Source organism: Nycticebus coucang, chromosome X (assembly GCF_027406575.1).
Source record: "Nycticebus coucang isolate mNycCou1 chromosome X, mNycCou1.pri, whole genome shotgun sequence".
NCBI classification, from domain to species: Eukaryota; Metazoa; Chordata; class Mammalia; order Primates; family Lorisidae; genus Nycticebus; species Nycticebus coucang.
The window spans coordinates 161284762-161303450 of NC_069804.1; the positions used below are offsets into that span (position 1 = coordinate 161284762).

The 18689-nt window shown below is 45.6% G+C and overlaps 1 protein-coding gene across 1 annotated transcript in view; it reads right to left on the bottom strand.

Moving 5' to 3' along the window:
* Positions 1 to 18380, bottom strand: part of GPC4 (glypican 4) — a 127685-nt gene extending 109305 nt beyond the window's left edge. The window contains exons 1-2 of the mRNA XM_053580482.1: positions 18281 to 18380; positions 17676 to 17864 (exon numbers count right to left, since the gene is read on the bottom strand). Coding sequence (XP_053436457.1) covers positions 17676 to 17835 — 160 coding nt within the window. The 5' untranslated portion in view covers positions 17836 to 17864; positions 18281 to 18380. The remainder of the gene's footprint in view (positions 1 to 17675; positions 17865 to 18280) is intronic.
* Positions 18381 to 18689: the final 309 nt, after the last annotated feature.

Genomic DNA, 18689 nt, shown 5'->3' on the forward strand with positions numbered 1-18689 from the left:
CTGGGTTGTATTTGTTTACAATCCTAAACTCCCTGCCCAGCCACTGCACTTGCTCCCAACAGTCAGGTTCCTCCTTTCCTTAAGGCACTCTGTGCGCTTGGTCACCATTAATAAAGGCTGGGGGAGGGAAGGAATCCTGTTACCAGTTGACAAGTGCATTCCATCCACATTTTGCTGAACCAGGGCTCTATGTAACAGTCCCGGGGCTGGTCCAGAGGGCTGCATTTTAAGCAGCTCACCATTCAAATGACCAGTATGTCTATGGTGTCTGTGGGAATGACAGTGGATGACCTTATACAAAAGCTTGAAAGCTTTAATGTTCATAGTCTGTCCCCACTGCAGACCACCTCGAGAAGAGTAAGAGTATAAAGTGACACAGGAGTTAACTTTGCATTTTCTGGTGCTCATGTAAACCCAATCCCTAAAATGCTGACCAGGGTATCCAACCAGAGAAACTGCTTCCTGTTAAGTCTCACTAACTTAGGCCCATCTCCCCTGCACGGCTCGAATGAGCACCCTAAAACTGGCCTCAGGACCCACAGCCAAAAATACAGACTCGTCCTTCATGAGGGATAGGGGGCTTATGCTGGTGTAAAAGGTACTACTCTTGGCTCAGCGCCCATAGCTCAGTGGTTAGGGTGCCAGCCATATACACTGGGGCTGGCAGGTTCGAACCCGGCCCGGGTCTGCTAAAAACAACAATGACAACTACAACATAAAAACAGCTGGGTGTTGTGGTGGGCACCTGCAGTCCCAGTTACTTAGGAGGCTGAGGCTTAAGCCCAAGAGTTTTTGTGTTGTTGTTTTTTGTTTTTGTTTTTTTTTTTCTGAGACAGAGTCTCACTATGTCGCCCTCAGTAGAGTGCCACGGCATCACAGCTCACAGCAACCTCAAATTCTTGGGCTTAAGTGATTCTCTTGCCTCAGCATCCCAAATATCTGGGACTACAGGCACCCACCAAAACGCCTGGCTATTTTTTTGTTGCCGTTGTCATTGTTATTTTAGCTGGCCCGGGCCAGGTTTGAACCCGCCAGCCTTGGTGTATGTGGCCAGCACCCTACCTACTGAGCTATGGACGCTGCCTAAGCTCAAGAGTTTGAGGTTGCTTTGAACTGTGACACCATGGCACTCTACTGAAGGCAACACAGTGAGACTCTGTCTCCAATAAATAAATAAATAAATAAATTACTACTCCTAGAAAATGAGAAAAGTGCAGCCCAGTGTGGTGGCTCATGCCTGTAAATCCTAGCACTCTGGGAGGCCGAGATGGTGGATTGAGATCAGGAGTCTGAGACCAACCTGAGCAAGAGACCCCACCTCTACTAAAAATAGGAAAACTGAGTCAGGAGGATTGCTTGAGCCCAAGAGTTTGTGGTTGCTATGAGCTATGATGACGCCATGGCATTCTACCCAGAGTGATAGAGTGAGACTCTGTCTCAAAAAAAAATAAAAATGGAAAATAAAAATAGAAAATGCTGGCAGCGCCTGTGGCTCAAAGGAGTAGGGCACCAGCCCCATATACCGGAGGTGGCAGGTTCAAACCCAGCCCCAGCCAAAAACTGCCAAAAAAAAAAAATCTGTCTTTTCATTTACATGGTCAGCACCATGAGCCTGAGGCCTGACCAGTGTCCTTTTTGTTCACTGCTTTATTCCCCAGCACCTAGCAACTAACAGACACTCAGTAAATATTTGTTAAATGAATGATTGATCTTCAGTCTAAGCACCCTTTTTTTTTTTTTAATTGAGACAGAGTCTCACTGTTGTCCTCGGCCTCAGTAGGGTATGGTGGTGTCATAGCTCACAGCAACCTCCAACTCTTGTGCTCAAGTGATTCTCTTGCATCAGCCTCCCAAGTAGCTGGGACTACAGGCACCTGCCACAATGTTCGTCTACTTCTTTTTGTTTGTTTGTTTTGCAGGCCCGGGCCAGGTACGAATCCACCAGCCCCAGAGCATGAGACTGGCACCCTAACCACTGAGCTACGGGCACCCAGCCTAGGCACCCTCTTTACATCTTACAGATGGGGATTCAGATGTGTTGTCTCATACTCATAGTCCCAAAGAGTCTACTATACTCTCTGAAAGCTCATCCTAACTAAAAGCATTCTATAATATTTACAAGTACACATTCCCGCATTCATTCAACAAACATTTTTTTGAATGTTTTGAGTGTCAGGCAATGTGCTAGACACTGGTTATAGGGCAGTGAATAAAAAAGCAAAGCCCTACCCTTGGGTCAGATGGTGATAACTAAGACAAAAGCAGGGAGGGAGAGAGGCAAAGTATATGTGGGGGGGAGAAGAGGAATATCCTGTATTGAGGGAGGTCAAGAAAGGCTTCTCTATCCAGATGACAGTAACAGGGAATCAAAGACCTGAAACACATGAGGGAGTGAGCCATGCTGCAATCTGACCAGCAGGGTGTTCCAGGCTGCTGAGATTAAGAAATGCAAAAGTCAGGGCCTTGGGCTGTGGCCCTGGCCCATAATCCTAGCACTCTGGGAGGCCAATGCGGGTGGGTCACTTGAGCTCTTGAACGCAGGAGTTCGAGACCAGCCTGAGCATAACTGAGACCCAGTCTCTACTAAAAATAGAGAAATTAGCTGGGCATCATGGCCCATGCCTACACTCTCTACTTGGGAGGCTGAGGCAGGAGGATCCCTTGAAACCAAGGGTTTGAGGTTGCTGTGAGAGAGGTTAATGCCACTGTACTCTACCCAGGGTAACAAGTGAGATTCCATCATGCAAAAAAAAGTCGAAAAGCCCCCAAGTGTACCTGATGTACTTAGAGAAAAACAGAGAGACCAACGTGGCTAGAATGGGGTGGGGAAGACAGGAGATACAGCTTGAGTAGCGAGGGCCATGCGGGCTGCACAGTACAAGGCTGATGGAGGGATACTAAGCCTTGCTTTTCGTTCTGGGTGGCACGGGGAGCCACTGGAGCATTTTAAGCAGAGAACTGATATTCTCTTAAATTTGAGAGAATACCATTGCCTTAGCTACTGTGCTGAGAGCCATGTGCTAGGGAGAGCCAGAATGCTAGAGTAGGGAGACTAGTCAACTGCAATGATCCAGGCAAGAGGTGATGGGAGCTAAGACTGAGATGGCAGTAGTTGTTCACGGGTTCTAGATGCAATTTTTTTTTTTTTGACACAGAGTCTCACTTTGTCACCCTCAGTAGAGTGCCCTGGCTTCATAGCTCACAGTAACCTTAAATCCTTGGGCTCAAATGATCCTCTTGCCTCAGCCTCCCCAGCAGCTGGGACTACAGGCACCCATCACAACACTCAGCTATTTTTAGAGACGGGTCTCAATCATGCTCAGGCTGGTCTTGAACTCCTGAGCTGAAGCCATCCACCCACCTCTGCCTCCCACCACGCCTGGCCTATATTTATTTATATATATATATATATATTTTTTTTTTTTTAAGTCCAGTCAAGCAAATCAGTGGGAGTGGAGAAGGAACAAAAAAAATCTGTAACTGGTTGTAATCAATTAGCTGTAAACATAACTGCACTTAGACCAGCCAAGAAACAGATACTGACTAAGTAATTCTTCAAATCAATATTTAGTTGCACTTGTGATAACTACTTCTAAGAAGTCCTTGTTCTTGGGTGTGGCATGGGGGAATAGTAATCAGTTACAAACCATAGTTTTCCTGAACATTTAGCCTATGAGGCTTTTCTCAATTTCTTTTTCTTTTTGGGGGGGTGGGGGAGGGGAAGACAGTCTCACTGTTGTCCTCGGCCTCAGTAGGGTATGGTGGTGTCATAGCTCACAGCAACCTCAAACTCTTGGGCTCAGCCTCCTGAATAGCTGGGACTAAAGGTGCTGCCACAATGCCTGGCTATTTTTAGAGACGGGGTCTTGCTCTTGCTCAGGTCTCAAACTCCTGAGCTCCAACAATCCACACTCCTCCGCCTACCAGAGAGCTATTACAGGCATGGGCCACTGCGCCCAGCCCTCTAGATGCATCTTGAAAGCAGAGCCCAAGGTAGATATTATGGAAGACTAAGCTGGAACATATCCCATTCAGTCACCTAAATTATTGTTCAGATCACAAGTAAACTGATACAGTCCCTTATTTTGGAAGGCTATTTCATCATTTGCCCTCCAATTTGAAGAATACAAGCACATCTTCTACAATGGCAACACCGACCTCCCACCAGAAGACCCTCCCCAGAATGTATCCGGGCCAATCAGACCTGAAAGGGCAGAGGAAAAGAAGTTAGTTCCAAGCCAGGGCTAAACTATAAGGCCAAACATTACCCAACCAGCCAATCGAGGGCAATTAGTTCAAATTCAGTTAAAAATGAACTAATTTCACTCCTCCCCTTAAAAAAAAAAAATCTCCCCATAAACACAAAGCACTAATCCTCACCACAGCCTCCAACATCCTGGCGAGGAGGCAATTTTCAAGGACTGTTTCTAAAGTACACTGGAGAAAATTTGTCTTATATTTTGCTTTTTACAATCTTAGCATGGGGAAATATTCTATAATTAAGGCAATTTTAACAATAGTAGATAATAATTTGACTATAAATTGTAAGGAATGTAATGACTGCTTATTCTGGCACCAAAAAAACAGGGCTTTCTGTGAAGTGACTGCCAAGAAAAATGATACTCCCACTCAGACTGGACCATTGCAAGTAGTAACTGCTAACCACATGCTTTACACTGCAGTTTGCAAGGACACAGTGCTTTGTTTTCATCTCTAACCAAACACCAGACTGAAAACTCAATGGAGACAAATGTGTGGTGAAATAGAAACAATAACTGAAGGAAAAAAAAAAACGCTCCAGTGGTTTAATTCTTGCTGGGATGAAGACATCGAGAGTTTGGTGTACTAAGGAAACCTCTACAGTCCAAAAGAAACCACTCCCAGCCTGCTCTGCAAGACAGAAGCTAAACATATGAGAAAGAAAACTGGCTTTAAGAGACTTGCAAAAAGCCCAACTGACAAAGTAGCTGTGGGAAGAAAGGACTAGCATGAAAAGAATGGCTGGGAGGAAGCAGAGATCCGGGCCTGGCCCAAGCCTCCTGGGGAAGAGGAGGAAAAGGAGCACCTGAAAGAAAGGCTGAAGCTGTGAAAAAGAGGCCAAAGGTAGCCTCCTTTCTAAAAGCGCCTCTGCAGGCACAGCCAAGTTTGTGCTAATGTCTAGAACAAACAACGTAAGAAGCAGCAACCATTTGTCTACCAGAATTAAAAGAAACCACATGAAATACTAGGCTCCCCACCTCCAAGCAAGCCAAGAAAGAGCACCGCATTCTAGGTTAAGAAAAAAATTAAAAGGATACTTTCCTTTTCTCTTTCTCACTTAGGCATCTAAGGAATGAATGCATTAGAGAATTAGAAATAAATAGCTTAAAGAAAATTAATTACGTTTTAAAAGGGATAGTCTTAGGCTGGGCGCAGTGGCTCACACCTGTAATCCTAGCACTCTAGGAGGCCCAGGCAGGTGGATCACCTGAGCTCAAGAGTTCGAGACCAGCCTGAGCCAGAGGTAGGACCCAGTCTCTAAAAATAGCTGGGCATTGTGGGGGGCACCTGCAGTCCCAGCTTCTCAGGAGGCTGAGGCAAGGGGATCACTTCAGCTCAAGAGTTTGAGGTTATTGTGAGCTATGACGCCACAAGAGTTTGAGGTTGTTATGAGCTATGACGCCACGGCACTCTACCAAGGACAACAAAGTGAGACTCTGTCTTAAAAATTAAAAAAAGGATAGTGTTAGTCTGCTTGGGCTGCTGTAACAATATACCATAGACTGAGTGACTTATAAATACAGAAATCTATTGCTCACAGTTCTGAAGGCTGAGAAGTCCAAGATGCTGGCAGATTCTGTGCCTGGTGAGGGTCTGTCTCCTCATAAAAGGCCATCTTTTCAGAGTAACTTCACGAGCCAGAAGTGGCAAGGCAGCTCTCTGGGGCCTCTTTTCTAAAGCCACTAATTCCATTCATGAAGGCTCACATCCCAGAGGCTCCGCCTCCTAATATCATTGCCTCGGGGATTAAGGTTTCAAAAGGATTTTGGGGAGGACACAATTCGACCATAACAGGGATGACTAGAAATATCTACTCCTAGAGTGAATATAAAAGTCAGAAGTCACACTTGAACTTGTTTTTGAACCACATAACACTTCTCCAGCTCCTATCACATGCCATGCAGTGCAACAGGAATTGGGGATACACGGTCTCTCAGATCAGGTATACTAGGGCAAGAAGAGCTTCCTTAAGTTCTAGTGTTTCTTTTCCTAAGATTACACATTTACTTAGTTTGGTAAATGTTTAAAGGGAAACCAATATTCAATTATTTAAACCTGTCACCTTTAACTGGGAACCAACTCTTGTTTCTTTTGACTTCAGGTCAGAATATCCGTTTTGCAAAGGGACCACACAGCAGGCAATTCAGTTTAGGAACTAAATCTAACCTGGATGTTCTAGAGGGCTCAGAAGAAAAGGGTTGAACCCTTTTTTTTTCTCAGAAGAACAAAGTCATGAACCAAAACCTCGAAAGTGAAAAAGCCACTTAATTCATAAAATACAGCCTTTAGCTTATTCCTTTAATAAAAAGACAAAGCAACACACAGAATGACTCCTTACTGAATCCAGCACTGTTGGGAAACTGGGTCCTCTAAAAAGGTGTTAAGTTAAACTGAACTTTTCCTTGTTTTAAGAGCAGTTTTCATATTCTGAGTATTTCCTACTCTTTTTCTAAAATATACTTTCTGAACTTTTAAATCAGAATATAACCAACACAATCATTTAATACTGTCCTGAAATATACAAGTGTCCTCAAAGGTTACTGTTACAAAAGTGCCTTTGAGCATTCATCCCATCTCCAACTGCCAAGATAAACAAGTTCTGAGCATACTATTTAGCTTCTGGTTGCCCCCATTCTGTTTCATACCATCCTCTCTTGACTTCTCCCAGATGTCAAGACTTACCTGCTTCTAAAACTATCCCTTCCTGTGACACCACCACCCTCAACCAGTCCCACTTGATATTTCTAATCAGCCATGGACTAGGAAACTAGATAACCAAAGCATTTTATCTTCTTACACATAAACCCTATCTACCTAATTTAAATGTAAGCTCCTCCAAAGCTAGATTCCTATTTGACACCTCCTGGAATCCCCAGTACCTAGGATACTACTCTGCATATAGGCTGATGATAGAAAAGTCTGCAGGCCTTTTCTCCAAGTAGAATGCATGGGCTGTATGACAGCTGTTTCCATCATTTAGTTTTTCTGCTTACTTCCACATTCCCAGCTGTGTTCTAGATGGTAGTGCCAGCCAGAAGCCTAGGGATTTACTGTACTTCTATTTCTTGATAAGATACTTGAAGAGAATAAACACGTGACAAATAGGACATTAAAGTAAGGGATAAAGAGATTTTTTTATGTTATCAATAAAGAGAAAGGGAAGAAATATCACCTAACACACTGACACTTAATCAATAAATGACAGCAAGGCTGGATTTCTTTCTAATTCTCTCCAAAGTACTCTCAATGTCCTTGTCTTATGTCTCTACCTACAGCAAAGCATCACTGGCTTGTGGTTCATATTTGTATTTTGATTTAAAACTAGTTTTCCCAAGTTAGACAGATCTTTCTCTTAAATCCAGGTTAGGCAAAATTAAAACAAGCATGCACTGAATCTAAACCAAAGCTCTCATCTGAAACAACACTTTGGAATGAATTTCATTGGATAATTTAGGTGATCATTTAGGGCAGTGGTTCTCAAACATGGCTGCTCGTTAGAATCACGAGGGAGCTTTTAGAAAGCACCATGACCTAGGCTGACCCCCACACAGTATGATTTGATTAATCAGGGGTAGTACTCAAACATTAGTGTTTATTTTTTTTTTGGAGACCGAGTCTCACTATACTATGTCGCCCTTGGTAGAGTGCTGTGGCATCACAGCTCACAACCTCAAACTCCTGGGCTTAAGCGATTCTGTTATCTCAGCCTCCAGAATAGCTGGGACTACAGGCGCCCACCACAACATCCAGCTGTTGTTTGGTTGCAGTTGTCATTGTTGTTTAGCAGGCCCGGGCTGGGCTCGAACCTGCCAGCTTCAGTGTATGTGACCGGTGCCCTACTCACTGAGCTACAGGTGCCAAGCCAAGCATTAAGTGTATTTTAAAAATTTCTCGGGTGGTTCAATGTATTGCCAGGGCTGAGAACCACTTATCTAATCTAGTACTCTTTAAAACCTACCCTCAACCCTCATCTTTTCAAAGAGGGCAGAACCTTACCAAAGGGAGCTAGGCTGGAAATACTCATTCCAGGAAACCAAGCCCTCTCCAAGTAAACTTAATCCATAGGACAATGCAGTCTCTTCTCTTTCTACTCTCCCAATATCCCCACCTATCCCAAAGTAGTAAATGTATTTTCTAAATTTTCTTTGGCCTTGGAAACCCATTGCATAATTTTTGATAACCTAAACTATGTATGTCTGTTTCCCTGTATCACAGGCTCTTCTCACAAAGAACTATGGGAGATTGATTCATTGCTTCTCCTGATAGGCTGGACTCAGCCTACTCTTACCACTGTCACCATCACATGGGCCTTCTTTCAAATCCCTTGCAAGGTTCATCTCCAATTCTATCAGCCCACTTAATTTCTAGTTTGTACCTGCCTTGCCATACCTAGTGGACTTCCTTCTTCTGGCTTAAACTCTTTCCATTTTGTAAAAGATGCCATTTCCCCTAAAGCAGCCTCTTTTACTTTGCCGGTTAGTCATGCCGGTTCTTTTTTTCTTCCCCCAAGCAGCTGGTCTTTTTGATGTCTGGCACACATTTATCTGGGCTTCCAATAAGATGTTTTTACATAGTTTCCAGGCTTCCTGGAGGTTATTGAGTTTTTAACTCCTCAATTTTTTCCCTAATTTCTAACATTTGTTAGAGTTTCTTTTTCAAAAGTTGAATACCTGGCTGATGGATCGCTTTGATTTTTCTCTCCCACCAGATTGCTGAATTAAATGCATCAGAACTTAAATATAATATTTTAAATTACCTCCAGGATGAAATCGCTTCATGAATTTTCTGCACTTTCATGTTCTCTATAGTAAGCAACAGATGTTTAACCAAGTGGAATTGAAAATGCTAGTTCTTACCTGCTCACATTTTAGTGTGTCTGCTTATTTACACAAAATATTCTGATACCTCTAAGTAAGCGTATGTTCTCCTTGGTAAAGATGATAAACTTAAGATTTTTTGTTTGTATATTAAAAGGTAACTCATGTGTATTGAACAAGCTCTATATTCTGAATCTAATATGGCAAATCTGCTGTGAATTTGCTCTAAATTACCTAATCATAAGAGTCTCAACTGTTTATTCTTCAAACAAGTATTATCTCCGAGTGGTGCCTGTGGCTCAAGGAGTAGGGCACTGGCCCCATATACCGGAGGTGGTGGGTTCAAACCCAGCCCCGGCCAAAAACTGCAAAAAAAAAAAAAAGAAAAGAAAAAGAAGTATTATCTCCCAAGGTATGGGGGCTCACACCTGTAATCCTAGCATCCTGGGAGGATGAGGCGGGTGGACTGCTTGAGCTCAGGAGTTCCAGACCAGCCTGAGCAAGAGCAAGACCCCATCTCTACTAAAAAGAGAAAAATTAGCCAAGTGTTGTGGCAGGCACTTGTAGTCACAGCTACTTGGAAGGCTGAGGCAGGAGGATCGCTTAAGCCCAGGAGTTTGAGGTTGCTGTGAGGTAGGCTGATGCCTTGGCACTCTAGCCTGGCCAATAGAGTGTGTCTCCGTCTCAAAAAAAGAAAAAAAAAAAAAAAACAGAATACAGGCTTGGTGCCCATAACACAATGGTTACGGCACCAGCACATACACTGAGGCTGGTGGGTCCGAACCCGGCAGGGACTAACTGCAATAAAAAAATAGCTGGGCATTGTGGCAGGCACCTGTAGTCCCAGCTACTGGGAGGCTGAGGCAAGAGAATCACTTAAGCCCAGGAGTTTGAGGTTGCTGTGAGCTATGATGCCACAGCACTCTACCAAGGGCGACATAGTGAGACTGTCTAAAAAAAAAAAAAAGAAAAGAAAACAAGAAGTATATCTCAAAGCATGAAGAAAAATAAAATGCTGAATGAATCTTTCTATAAAATTCCTATACACACTTGATGATGATGATTATTATTATTTTTTTTTTTTGGTTTTTGGCGGGGGCTAGGTTTGAACCTGCCACCTCTGGCATATGGACAAGCGCCCTACTCCTTGAGCCACAGGCGCCGCCCACACTTGATTATTAATTAAGTGGTAAAAGACAAGTACTCCCCCCCTAAAAATTCTCTCCAAGTTATACCAACATATCATGGAGATTTGCTTTAAATGTATTTCAAAGTGTTGATATCTAAAAGATTTCAGGGAAATCAACAAACCTGGGGGATGACAATCTATCATCAAGGCCGTATGATCCCATTATAGCCCCAACGTCCTGACAGAGAATCTGATAGAATTGCCTGTGTTATCCCCCCACTTGTTTGACCAATACTGCACTGAGCTACCACATGTGGTACTGCTGGGCACGGAAAATACCAAAAATTGCCATCTCTGCTCTCAGGTTGCTTACGTTTGAGGAGAGAAGACAAATATAGGCCTATACACACAGTTAACTGTAGTATGAGGCAGTTATGTATAAAGACCATGGACTTGGTCTTTAGTCGAGCAGAGAATCAGGAGGAAGAGGGCAGATAACTTTGCAGAGTTCAGAAGTGACAAAATGAAGTAAGTACCATCTGAGATATTTGGAGCCCCTGAAGCTCAAAGCAAAGCCTCTAGTCTGATCAAAGCAGTGTTGTGAAGAAATTAAGCTGGCAATGTTCAGGATAGAATAGGAGGGTAACGAACAAGAGGCAGGTAGGCCGGTTAAGCACTATTTAAAACAGCCTCCTAAAAGATCTCCCTGCCTTATCTCTTGCCTCAGAAACCCTTAACTTCAAGGGCCACTAGTTATCTTCCTGAGACAGCTCCCCTGATGACATTCCCTTCCTCAGAAACCTTCACCGACCCCCCACTGACCTGGAAATACAATTTTATGTTCCTTCTACTGTTAACTATATTGTCTGTGTCTGGGATTGGCATTTCTCTTGCAGAAGATGTGATTGGATCCTCTCTACTACAGTGTGAAAACAGTGTTGTCGTGATGGTCTCTTAACTAATTAACAAAGGTCCTCTTATAGCTTTTATGAAAGTAGACATTTTCTTTGTCCTACTGTGTAGAACATATCATAAACTATACTCTGGGTTAGATAAACCTAGGCTTATCCAAGTTGCTGCAAAAGACATCATCTCATTCCTTTCTACAGTACTACTCACAACTCCCCCCATGTGTTCTTTTTCTACTCATGAATTGATGGCCACTTAGGTCTAGTCCACATCTTCGAAATCCTGAATGGTGCTCCATAAATATTCACATGCAGTTGTCTTTTTGATAAAATGACTCTTTTGCCTTTGGGTAGATACCCAGTGGTGGGACTACTGGATCAAATGGTAAATCTACATTTATACTTCCTTAATATTTTGTGGTTTTTTTTTTTTTTTTTTGAGACAGAATCTCACTCTTTTGCCCAGGCTAGAGTGCTGTGGCATCAGCCTCGCTCACAGCAACCTCAAACTCCGGGGTTCAAGTGATCCTCCTGCCTCAGCCTCCTGAATAGCTGGGATTACAGGTGCCCACCACAATGCCCAACTTATTTCTGTATTTTAGTAGAGACAGGGTCTTGCTATTGCTCAGGCTGGCCTCAAACTCATCTCAAGCCATCTTCCCAGAGTGCTAGGATTAAAGGCATGAGCCACCCTGCCTGGCCATCCCTTAATATTATAAAATTTAAAAAAAAAAAAAAGAAAGAAAAGAAAAGAGGCCGGGGGCAGTGGCTCACACTTGTAATCCTAACACTGAGAGGCCGAGGTTGGTGGATACCTTGAGCTCACGGGTTGGAGACCAGCCTGAGCAAAAAAGGGAGACCCCCATCTCTACTAAAAATCGCTTAGGCAAGAGGATCACTTGAGCCCAAGAGTTGGAGGTTGCTGTGAGCTATGATGCTACAGCACTCTACTCAAGGCGACAGCTTGAGACTGTCTCAAAAAAAAAAAAAAAAAAAAAAAAAGAAGCTGTGAGCTGTGTGAGGCCATGGCACTCTACCGAGGGCCATAAAGTGAGACTCTGTCTCTACAAAAAAAAAAAAAGAAAAAAAGAAAAGAAAAGAAATGGAACTGTGTTTAGCCATATGAATAAACATAATGATGAATGGGGAAAAAAAACACCTAGGTTCAAATCCCACCTCTGCCACTCACTACCTGTAGGACTGTGACTACATTTGTTAATCCCTTTGAATTTTAGTTTCCTTGTCTATAAATGGAGATGATAATTCTGACATCATATAGTTGTTGTGCACTTTAAATGAGATAATCATGTAAAGTCCTTTGAACAGGGCCAGGCCCAGACAAAGTACTCAAAAGCTACTAGTTCTTATCATAAGACCAAAATGCACTTTTTAGTATCAATGGGAACAAACCTCAGTGCTAAACCAGAGACTAAATTCCAGCTGACTCAGATTAATACCAATGTCGTGTCCCTTACACAGATAACAAAAAATTTCCTTTATCATTCCTCAGTCTAGTCTCCAGTTAATCCCAAAATTGCATGCAACTCAGTGTGAACTAAACAAAAAAGGGAAACAGTGGTTATGCTGAAACAAACATTTTATATTTGTATGTTCTAACTAGAGAGTGAGTCACATAAGCCAGAATTTTACTAAGCTCTTTTTTGAAAATGTCCAGGAGACAGTTCCTTTAACTACCTGGAGCAATTCTTCTATAGTGACTGGCTCTGTGGCTCAAGCAGACCCTCTCCTCAAGTGAAACACATAGCCAAATTGATGATTCCTACAGAACACAGCACAAGTTCATAGCAAACCAAACCCATCTACTTAAGGTGGAGAAGGCGGAATACCAATCTTGGGACACATGCTGTGTGTCTTATACACCTATATAATCAACACAATATTAGAAAGCAAAATATTGTGGAGGCACCCATAGCTCAGTGAGTAGGGCCAGGGCTGCATACACCCAGGCTGTTGGGTTCTAACCCAGCCGGGGCCAGCTAAACGGCAATGACAATGGCAACAAAGAAATAGCCAGGTGCTATGGCGGGCACCTGTAGTCCCAGCTACTTGGGAGGCTGAGGCAAGAGAATCACTTAAGCCTAAGAGTTTGAGGTTTCTGTGAGCTATGACGCTACAGCACTCTAACAAGGGTGACATAGTGAGACTGTCTCAAAACAAACAAAAAAGAACAGAAAGTATTGCTACCTCTCCAACACTCTATCTCTCTTACTTTTTCCATACAATCCTAACAGTTTATATGATTCCCAGAATCCTCTGTGCACGTGCATTTGTGTGTGCGTGTGTGTGAGCAAGCTCACAGGTACACTGCTCACGAAGTGAGGATAAGAAACAAAAACTCCAAAAACACAACTCTCATTTGAAAAGTACAGGGGTCAAGCAAAGTTCTCCTGAGTGTCAGTCAATATCACTGTGAAAGGGGAAAGCTCAAGAATGTTTCTAATCAACTGCCTCACTCCCCTTTTTTTTTGAGATAGTCTCAATCACACTTGTTGCTCTGGGTAGAGTGCTATTGTCATAGCATTTGGAAACCCTCGAACTCTTGGGCTCAAGTAATCCTTTTGCATCAGCCTCCCAAGTAGCTGGGACTACAGGCGCCCACCACAATGCCTAGCTAGATTTTCTGCTTTTAGTAGATAGGTTCTCCCTCTTGGCTCAGGAGAATCTTGAACTCCTGAGCTCAATCAATCCACCCATCTCAGACTCTCAAGAATGCTAGGATTACAGGTGTGGACCACTGCACCCGGCCTCAACTGTCTTACTCTTAAAAAATGATTTCAGCAGGGCAGCGCCTGTGGCTCAACGGAGTAGGGCGCCAGCCCCATATGCCAGAGGTGGTGGGTTCAAACCCTGCCCCGGCCAAAAACTGCAAAAAAAAAAAAAAAATTTTTGAAAAAAAAAATGATTTCAGCAAAGATCAGATTAATATAGTAATAAAATGCCAGTTGTTGCATATACTTTTATCCTGTCTTTATTGAGGAAGGTACAATGAAAATGATTTGATTTTTAAGCTTACCATTATTTTCACTTTTACTAGTGAACTAACATTACCTAGCCTAGCAGGGGTCCTCAAACTATGGCCTGCGGGCCACATGAGGCGGTGTGATTGTATTTGTTCCCGTTTTGTTTTTTTACTTCAAAATAAGATATGTGCAGTGTGCATAGGAATTTGTTCATAGTTTTTTTTTTAAACTATAGTCCGGCCCTCCAACGGTCTGAGGAACAGTGAACTGGCCCCCTGTTTAAAAAGTTTGAGGACCCCTGAGTCCCAAATCCCCTTTCGCTTGGAACTGCCTGGGCACTCCCTTCTCTTCAACCCACAAATCGTGTTCATTGTACTTATCACACACAGTGTTGTATTCCAATTATGTGTGTGCCTGGCTTATCTCCCTGTTACCAGGAAAGGTACTGGTGGCAGAGGCCCCTGCTGCCCTTCTTGCTGCCTCCATGTTGCCAAACATAGGATGCTGCACATAGTAGGGGCTCCAAAAAATATATGGCCACTGAACGCTGAACAAAAGCATATCCTCTGTATTAAAGAACCTTTCAGATCATGTCATTTGGGCTCTCCATTATTTGAACAGGATTGAGTCAAGCAGGACCTCAGTTGGAAGCCCTGTCAACATGATGTACTTATTCCCTGCCAGCCTTGAGAGAGCACATCAGATTATCCTAATTATGATCTTATATATATATATATATATATATATACACACACACATATATATATAAGACTCTTTCAGAACATGGAGTATTCTTAAAGCCCATTCAAACGTCTAGAAGGCCCAAGTACAAGGCTATTTGGAATAAAACCTTAAACTTGGGCTTAGTCAATGGACTAGGCACCCAGAAGTTTTGACCCTTTGTGTGGAAAACAATCCTGGATGTTTTGTGCTGAAAAAAATATATCCTATGCCCAAGAGAAAGTGCCTGGCAATTAATTCATTCACACATAGGCTGAATATAAGTCACTATATTGACTGTATCCCTAAAATGACCAAAATTATCTGAGTGTAGCCCAAAGAAGACAAGGCTAATGTCAGCATCTGGAGAGGCCAGGGTGATGGTAAAGATTACACCTGTTGCTATACTAGTCATCTAAAGGTATTTACTTGGGTCTGTCTGTGTTGTGACAGTGTCCTAGACTCAAATGAATGCCTCTAACACTCCACATTTTTGAGCCATTCAGTCATGCATTTTTGTTATTGTTGAAAGTGGTGCGAAATTGCACTGCATGAGCTAAAGTCCTTGGTGGTCTTCCAAGGATTCAAGCTAAAAAGGCACTTCCTTTGTTCCTCAGGAGAATGCAGTCCAGTAGGTCATTCAAAAGGGGAAATAAAAGCTGCAGCCCTGGGAGGGAAATGAAGGACAAGACAAAAAGAATAAAATGTTTTGGGTGTGAGCACATTAGCTTCCATTTCCTGCTGCTGGTCACTAATAACTCCCCCATCTTTCCAGGGGGATAAATGTCCAGACAGACATTTATGCAAAAATATCTCTCAGGTGTTTTCTGGGGAATGATAATCAAAGGGAACACCTAGCACAGAGTCCTTGGGCACCCTTCAAGCTTCCTTTTCTCTGAGATGCTGGCTGGGGGAGTGCCCTACCACTGCAGGAGCCTGCACAGAGCTAAGTTGGAGAAAGTGGGGAGGGCAATTTCACAACCCATTTTCTGAATGCCTCTAGTCCATCTGAAAGGCTTATATTGTTTGCATGAGCAGAAGATGAAATCTTGTCACATTCCTATTAAGTGCATAGCTGCATCTAGCCCTTCAAAATGTGGGAATGACAACTGTAACCTTCACGCCAATCATCTCCACTGTGCCCAGACCCAAACTGTGCAGGACACAAAAGACACCAGGTCTGACCTGTGGAGCCCCAAAGCTTCAGCGGCTGCTGGTTCATTTCACTTTTTCTGGCGGGCGGGCGGAAGAGGGAAAAGAAAGAGGGCTTTTCAAGATCCTAGAACCAATAAAATCTTGCCGCTGTGAAGACATACTTGAGTTCCCAAAAAGACGGGCAACTGAAGGGCATACAGTCTCTAATCAGTAGTGTGCAAGTTATTTTATAACTGCCAAGGTACAGTGGGCGCCTAAACTGCTCCAACAATATCTTAGGTTCTATTTCTAGACACATGTCGGTTACACTCCGAAAGTGCCCAGCAACTTCTCTCAATTACCTTTGTAATTTATATGTAATTGATGACTGCACTTAATCTCCAACGTTATTAATAACTCTTCCAAAAAATGACCCCCAAGTTTTCCTAAGCCGTTGGAAGGGCCTGGTTGAAATTACAGTATTTCCTTTGCTGACTACTGGCCCCCTGTCTGCCCTACCCGGCGACCAGCACAGCGAGGCAAATACGTGCTCTGCTCACTTCCATGAAAGGTTCGGAATGGAGGCTGAGCCCCCGGGCTCGAATCGAATCTCTCATTCCTCCCTTAGTTTACGCTGGCCACCAGCCCGCCACGTTCGTACGGCTCTTTCTGAACCCCCGGGGTAAATGGGCTACCTGCACCGTCGCTGGCCCCAGCGCCGCCCACAGGGCTGAGCGCAACAGTTGGCCGCCCCCCCTCCCCCAGGAACGGCTCCGGCACCAAGCCCGCCTTGCAAGGAGGAATGGCAGGCATGATCTCCCCCTCCCCCACCAGGACGCCACCTCCCCAGCGCTCCCAGAAGGGCTTCTCACCAATACCCCACGCACCCCCCAGCGCAGAAATCCGGTGAACTTTTTCACTGGCTAAACCTCCTCCATTTGCATAACCATCTCCAAACTGAGATTCAGGTTTCCTGTAATCAGTCCTTTCAAAGGTCTGTAATTGAATGTGCAATTAACCCTTAAAGTGAGGTGAGAAAAAAGAAAGGGGGAAAAAAATACCCTTCTAGTCCAATACCTCCCGGAAAAGCTGGAGAGTTTCCAAAAGTCAGGGTTTGGAGGGGTGGAGAGTGGGGGGAGTCGTTTGCTTTTTAAAGGCGACTTCTAAAGCCGTTGCAGCTACTAAAAACTCCTAATCAGTGTCAGCGGCAGAAGGGGGTGGGAGGGTTCTAAAAGAACATCAATGAAACATCAAGTTCCACGTTTTTCGACCCCCAGAATCTGGCAAGCTCTAGAAGGTTCCCCCCACCTGGCCTCTAGTCACCCACACAACAAAGCGGGGAGCCCTGTAAGGAGTTCAACCCGGAAAAGGCAAAGGAGCCGGTGACACGCACTTGAGGGCCAGAGTCCTTTGGGGCTTCCCGGGACCGGGAAGACTGCGAGGGGTGGCGGGGTGGAGAGATGGATGCGGTGCACGACAGTGGCACCGGACAACTCCGCGGCATCCCTCCACTCACATTCGGTGGGGGGGGGGGGGGGCCCGCGGCGGGCGCGACCGTGAGGAATGTCCAGCGCTGGGGCTGGCTCGCTCTCTCTACTGCCCATTGCTCCCTCTCGGCTACCTGCGTCCAGCGCAGAGGGGTGGCGGGGGGGGGAGGGGTGATGGTCCGCGGCCCCTTTCCCCGGGTGCCCATCTCTTAAACCACCTCCCGGGGGTTCCCACCTACCGTTGATCTCGTGGAGGGGGGCATCATTCTTGTTGAAGCCTTTGGATACGTAGAGACGTCGCACTTCTGAGCAACTTTTCGACTTGAGCTCCACAGCCAGCAGTTCGGCGCTGAGCAAGGCCAGGGTGCAGAGAAGCAAGGGCAAACCGAACCGTGCCATGGTGCGGGCCGGAGTGGACAGACTCCCACCTTTGAGACAGGACGGGACGGATGGGACGCGAAGCGGCGCTGTGGGAGCGGGCCGAGGGGCGCGAAGTCGAGGGCTCGCAAGTGGAGCGAGAGGGCGAAGGAGTTGGAGTTAGTGAAGGAGGAGAGCAGGAGACGCGGGGCGAAAAGTGAAGCTGGGCCTCGCGTCAGGCAACGGTCCCCGGTGCCAGGCACCCGGCCGAGGGAGAAGGAGGAGGAGGGCGTGCAGGCGACGTGCGGCCCAGCGGAGCAGAGGCGCGGGCCGGTGACGTCGGGGCACCGCGGGGCAGCGAACGGGGCAAGTTGGCCCGCTGGGCCGGCGAGGCAGGGGCGCGGGGAAGGAGGGATAGGTGGCAGGCGCCGCGGGGACCGCGGAGGGTGTGGGCGGCGGGCGCTCGCTGCGCGCGGCTCGGACTGACCGGCGCTGGTCCGCTTGCTCGGTTCCACTCGCTCGGCTCACTCTGCCCTCGGCCGCACGGCTGTGCCCTTTTCAGCTCTGCTGCTGACTGACTGGCCGGCGTGCGCGGCGACACTCAGCAAACTTGGCCAAGCAGGCGGCACTAGGGGGGAGGGGGCGGGCGGCGGGGGGGGTGCTGGAGACGACGGGAGCACGCTGGGCCGGGCCGGGAGAAAACCTGGAAGCGGGGTTGGATCCGGAACGGCCAAATCCACTTCCTAGGGGGCCGCACCGGGCGCGCGGCGCTCCCTCGCGCGACACGCCCCGCCGGGCTCCTCCTTCCTCCCCTCCTCCTCCGAGGCGGGGAGTCCGCCCGCCGCCCCCCACCTTCAGAGGAAAGGCCAGCTATTCCCGACAGAGGGGCCCAAGTA